General features: G+C 46.6%; 1 protein-coding gene across 1 annotated transcript in view; it reads right to left on the bottom strand.

Annotated features, from left to right (window-relative positions):
* Positions 1-3,346, bottom strand: part of LOC129670367 (ATP-dependent RNA helicase SUPV3L1, mitochondrial-like) — a 44,291-nt gene extending 40,945 nt beyond the window's left edge. Inside the window, exons 1-3 of the mRNA XM_055598842.1 lie at positions 2,587-3,346; positions 1,141-1,218; positions 412-572 (exon numbers count right to left, since the gene is read on the bottom strand). Of these exons, the coding sequence (XP_055454817.1) occupies positions 412-572; positions 1,141-1,218; positions 2,587-2,857 (510 nt within the window). The 5' untranslated portion in view covers positions 2,858-3,346. The remainder of the gene's footprint in view (positions 1-411; positions 573-1,140; positions 1,219-2,586) is intronic.
* Positions 3,347-5,526: the final 2,180 nt, after the last annotated feature.

Genomic DNA, 5,526 nt, shown 5'->3' with positions numbered 1-5,526 from the left:
ACAGGAGCACATACAAAATACGCACACACACATCACACAAAATCAATGCTTTAAAAAATCCTCACAGCAGGCTGGAACAATGTCTCAATGGTTAAGAGCACTGGTTGGTCTTCCAGAAGACCCAGGTTTGATTCAAAGCACCCACATGGCAACTCACAACCGTCCACGAAGTAGGCACCACATCCATGTGGTGCACAGATGCATAGAGTAAACATAATTTTTAAAAAATCCTCCAGCAGGCCAATGATATGCTTCAACAAGGAAAGGCACCAGCATACAATCCCTGGAACCTACAGCTGGAAGCAGAGAACAGACTCCCAAAAGTTGTCCTCTGACCTCCAAATGAGTGTCATGCACACAGACTTCTCTTCTACACCTCCTCCCCTGCAACTCCAACTCTATCTCTTTCACACACACACACACACACACACACACACAAATTAAAGACTTCTCTAAGCACTTGCCTGCACTGAAGCAGATGTCATTCAAGACAATGTGAATGTCCACATCCAGAGAATGAGATTGCATAATGTAATTTCTAAAGCTTATGAAAGCTTGGTGGAAGAGGCGAGCTGTGGAAAACACAAAATCGAAACATATAAGACCTGGGGTTTACTTCCACTCTCATTGTTAAAATAGATATACCCAGCACAGCAAATGCCAATCGCCTGTCAACGTTTTGGTAGCACAGCTGGTTTTTCACAAGCTGGGGTAAAACTGAAACTAAACACAACACCAAGGCAGGCTGAATTTGCAGTTCCTGCACTGTGCACTTGGGATTGCAGGCGAGCTTGAGGGTCCTCAGAAGGAAAGGAGAGAGACTTTTCTACAAACTGCAACTACGTAGTATAACTACATATAACAAAGTAAAATGCAACAACTCTATAAAGATGTTATTGGCAGAGCTGGAGAGATGGCTCAGTGGTTAACAACACTGGCTGTTCTACACAGAAACCAAGCTGGATTCTCAGCACCCACAGCTCAACAGCCATCTCTAACTCCAATTCCAGGACGTCTAATACCCTCGTCCATGGGCACTACACAAAAGCAGTATATAAACATACATGCAGGCAAAATACTCATAAATCTAAAATGATAAGGGTAATTAAAAATAAAATTTTAAAAACTTGTTGGTCTTACCATCAAGTCCAGAATCAGCACTCAGTTTTTGAATTTCTTGCCTCTTATAAAACCTGTCTAAGATCTTCTTTACTTCATCTAAAAGAGAGATACAAAAGTTTAACATCTGTTTACCAATTTAGACAAATCTACAAAAAACAGAAGGAATTTGAGAACATAAAGCTTTGAGCTGATCCTTCCTGCTGAGTTAATGTTCGAGGGCGGGGAAGAAAAACATCATAGGAAAACAACAAACAGTCCTGCTATACCGCCGGCACACAAGCAGAGGACCAATTCCACACGGCTGCCTCTACCCTCCACTCATGCAAAACTCCAGAGTCCTCCCGCCAGCAGAGGAAGATTTACTTCACTGCAGCAGCAGTGTCACCCATGGTGGCCCATACAGTAACTAACAATTTCCAGTCTGAGAACAGCCCGGGCATATTTTGAGAAGGGAAACGGTAGAGGAGAAAGGGAAAAGAAAAGGACTACTATTTTATTGATTAGTTGATTATACAGTACTGGGAAAGGACCATAGGGCGGCACATGTTTGGCAAGTACTCTATCCTGGGGCTATATCCTCAAGCTCATAAACAAACAAACAAAAACCAAACCAAACCAAAAGTCTTTTTACGTTGAGACAAGATCTCTTCAAGTTGCCCTGCCTGGTTTTGAACTCACTTGGGAGTCCAGGCTGGCATTGAACTTGCCACCCCTCTGCCTCAGACTCCAAATATGAAGTCTATACTTTAAGGCCACACAAGGAAGCACCAGTTTTGCATATTGAAGTCAGCTGCCTAAAGGTTGTTCCTGAACAGCTTGTGCCAAGAAGACCTATGGCATTCCTTCAATCGCCCAAGAATGCATTTGGTTGGAAGAAACCTTTCACTCTCCTAATCATATACAGAGGTAAAAATCAACCATATATATAATCTGAAGACCCCTCTCACAGAAAACATTTACATGCTTGTCAAACTCACCCAAATCTAGTTTGGTAGGACAAAACCCACTGTCAGCCACCCAGTGATACCTTTTTTTATTTTTAGTATTTTTTTTTTTAATCTCTGGAACCTTTGGCAAGGACACTTTTATCAACTTCAATCTTGTATTTACATTCAGGTCTGCCCCGTGGAGAGTAAACTTAATGAGAAATCAGGATCTGTTGTTTAGGCAACCAGATGGAATCTTAACATTGTTAGACATCCTAGTCCAGTCAATGCAAAGAATCCTGAAAAGTCCTCACTGTCTAATCTCACCACTTAAGGACAAAACTTTCCCCTAAGCACCTCGATCCAACAGTTAGGGCTTAATCACTCAGAAGAGGGGTGGGAAGGGTCAATGTCTCTATGGAGGGGGTTAAGAATGAATTAGTCCCGGGTGCCGAAGGCTCCAGAAAGTAACAGACATTGCACCAGGCAGGCTCCGGCCGCAGGTCCTGCTGCTTCGCCAGGAGACTCCAGCACTCACTCTTGTCCAGAGGCCTAGTGAGCTCGGCGCCCACGTCGCCGTCGGCGCTGGGACCCAGGGGCTTCACTGTCAGCGGCACGAACAAGGACGTGTTCGGGGCTTTGGAGCCACCAGAGGCAGAAGAGGAGGCGGCCAGGCAGGGAGCGCGTCCTAGAGCCCCGGGGAACGGCCCCACGAGGGCGCGAAGGGCGGAGGAGGCGGCCGTCTGGGGCCCAGCCCCGCGCCCCGCCGGGAGCCGAGCCCACAGCAGGGCACACCGAGGCAAGGACATCGAGACAGCGGCTCTGCAGGAGCCGGGGGAAAACCCCGCAGACTGGGCGCCGAACAGTGACGTAAGCGCCGGCGCCCGCGGACCGAAAGGACCCAGCGTGCCCGCAGGGCTGTTCCCGCACGCGCCTGACGGAAAAGGAGATGGTAGGGTCGGAAGCTCGCTCTAATTCAGGGGACAATGAGCTCTGTAGGATACACTGTCGGAAACGAGCTCCCATCGTCTCATTCCTTCTGCGGCAGTTGAAATCATCGTTCTTCAAAGAAGGGAAAATAATCAGGCATCTTTACGGAGGCTACAGATGAGCCGAAAGTAACCTAGCTAGCTTCATCACGTGAGCAAACTGGCCACCCTGGTGAGCCTAGTGACCTGCAGCATGTGGCGTAAACTCTATTAAAGTGCATCTTCAAGAAGACTAGTGAATTATTGTCCTTAGTTTCCTAGTAGGATAACGTTGGAGGACATAGCTTGACCTGTTATATATCAAAACGGGTTGCAAGGTAATTTGGTTTTACGACAGTAAATAAAGGCCTTGTATGACACGTGTGCAAGTACACGTGCTTCTCTCCTCCGTGTTGGGGCTCGATGCAGGGACCAGGAGCATGCTAGGTATGTGCTCCACCACTGAGCTACAGGACTTAGCGTTCAGAAAGAGGGAGGGAAGAGCACAAGGCAGGGTCTGGATGGACCGCATCTCCAGGGTAGGGTGACGGGCAATTCTTAACCCAAGAAGGATTCTTAAGGCGGTCCATCCACCCATGTAATAGGCAGGAGTTGGTCTCAGTGATGATTGCTGCGTCTGATGTGTGGGCTACTTTCCTCCTATCGGAGGATAAATTGGCCTTGCCGCCATAATAAAGATCTTTACAGCACTGCTGCCTCCCAGAGTACTTTGATGTAAAGTTGGCGACTGTTTTCTCCTGAGACTGAAACATTAAACTCAAAACATGTGGTCAGATGGTTCTTTATACGCCTACATACCTATATTATTATTTGTTAACTTTAAGTCACATGTCATATAATAAGTAACATTTTGTGTCAAATAAGATTGTAGACACTGTTTCCTAGGTGCTTTTGATTTACAAAGTGATGTTAGGGATTTAAGGCGAGGTCCTTTACACTCCTGATCTGTTTTGGTGATAATGATACCTAGTGAATAATGCAAGTACTTATTACTGTAATGGGCTAAGAGCAAGTCAAGCTAGTGACTTCAAAACTGTAATGAGATTCCTGCGGACTTAAAAGCAAAGAAAAGGCACAGAGAACTGTTAAGTCTAGTTCAAAGACAAATGTACATGAAATGGTCGAGAAGTCAGGATGCTCTGATTAGGTCAGGACTGATCAAGGGGACTTAGAAATCAAAGGGCAGCCCAACAGATTGTGTTTTATTAGAACACTGGAGGAAAGCTTTCTCTATTGGAGGCTGCTTCACACCCCCAAGTGTATGTCTGTGTGTGGGGGGGACTTGAGGGTTTTAGAGGGCAGAAAAGGAAACTATTGTGGTAAAAATTCCATCTGCAGATCTGTGAGCTTCAGTGGGGTACTTATAAGTATGTTGATTTCCTTGTAAGGAGGAGTGTCTCAGCTCCAAACTGCCTGCCAATGTCATAAATGTGTCAACTTTCCTGTCTGGAGTTTCTCGCCTTGCCTGAAGCTTTTAGGTCATTAACTGTTCATCCATGGCCTCCCCATAAACCTGACCCCTGTATCTCGTCCTCTTCAAGACCACCTCTTGCTTGACAGAACATAGGGTTCCTCCTTCCTTACAGGCAAATGATGCTTTTGCTCTATAACTCTTAGCTAAGGGCTGAGAGTTCTTTGTGCAAGAAGCCTGCCCTCAGTTGCCACCTTACATAAAAGACTCTTATTTGGCCTTATATTTATGGTGGTGCATAAATTACACGTGGGCATCTCACATGGGTGCCCCAGTGAGCTATCCCATAATATACGGGACTCAGTCTCACTCCAGACAAGAGGTTGAAGGGGAGGCATGACCTGAAGACATTCCAGGGGCCCCCTCCTCTCACTGAGTGTGGAGAGATCGCGTATGACTGCTGTGTTCTGAGATACCAAAATGTATCTGGTTCTCCTGGGAGGTAAATCTGAATTCTAAATTCAGTTCTGGTTCAAGAAGAGTTCTGATGAGTTTTTCCCTGTACTTTTGCTTTACATTGGAATGCCACTTACGAAAGACAGTTTTCTGGCTTAGTCTGAGCAAGTGGCAAGCCCAACTAGAATGATTTGGTGGTGGACCAGTTTGCGTGCCTCTGGACCACAGGCTCCATGGCCAGAGCTGGGAATCTGGCAGAGGCTACAGAGTCTGAATGGGTCCTAATGGGCTGTGACTTCATGTGGTGGTTCACTGACGGTTCAGAGTCCACTTGTTGTCAAGAACCACCTAAGTCTCCCAAGAGGGAAAGACAACTGGTGACCAAAGCAAGTTCCTCTCTGGACAGTGCTTGTCCATGCCAGGTGTGGGGGTGCGGGTGGGGGTGTTGGTCGTTCTGTTTATCTGTCCTGTTTTGTCCCTTCTGTCTGTCTCAAGGATAGAAGCGCCAGTCTGCACTCCAGGCCCTTTGACTTAGTGACAACCAGAAGCCAACCTGGGGTATGTGCCTCACCGTTCAGGGAACACTTCACCCGTGTCAAAGGAGCAGTGTTAATCCCTTTCC

Source organism: Psammomys obesus, unplaced genomic scaffold (genome assembly GCF_907164565.1).
Source record: "Psammomys obesus unplaced genomic scaffold, mPsaObe1.curated_primary_1811, whole genome shotgun sequence".
Lineage (NCBI taxonomy): Eukaryota > Metazoa > Chordata > Mammalia > Rodentia > Muridae > Psammomys > Psammomys obesus.
The sequence above is the reverse complement of the archived record's forward strand: the minus strand, read 5'-3'. Positions and strand labels throughout refer to the sequence as shown.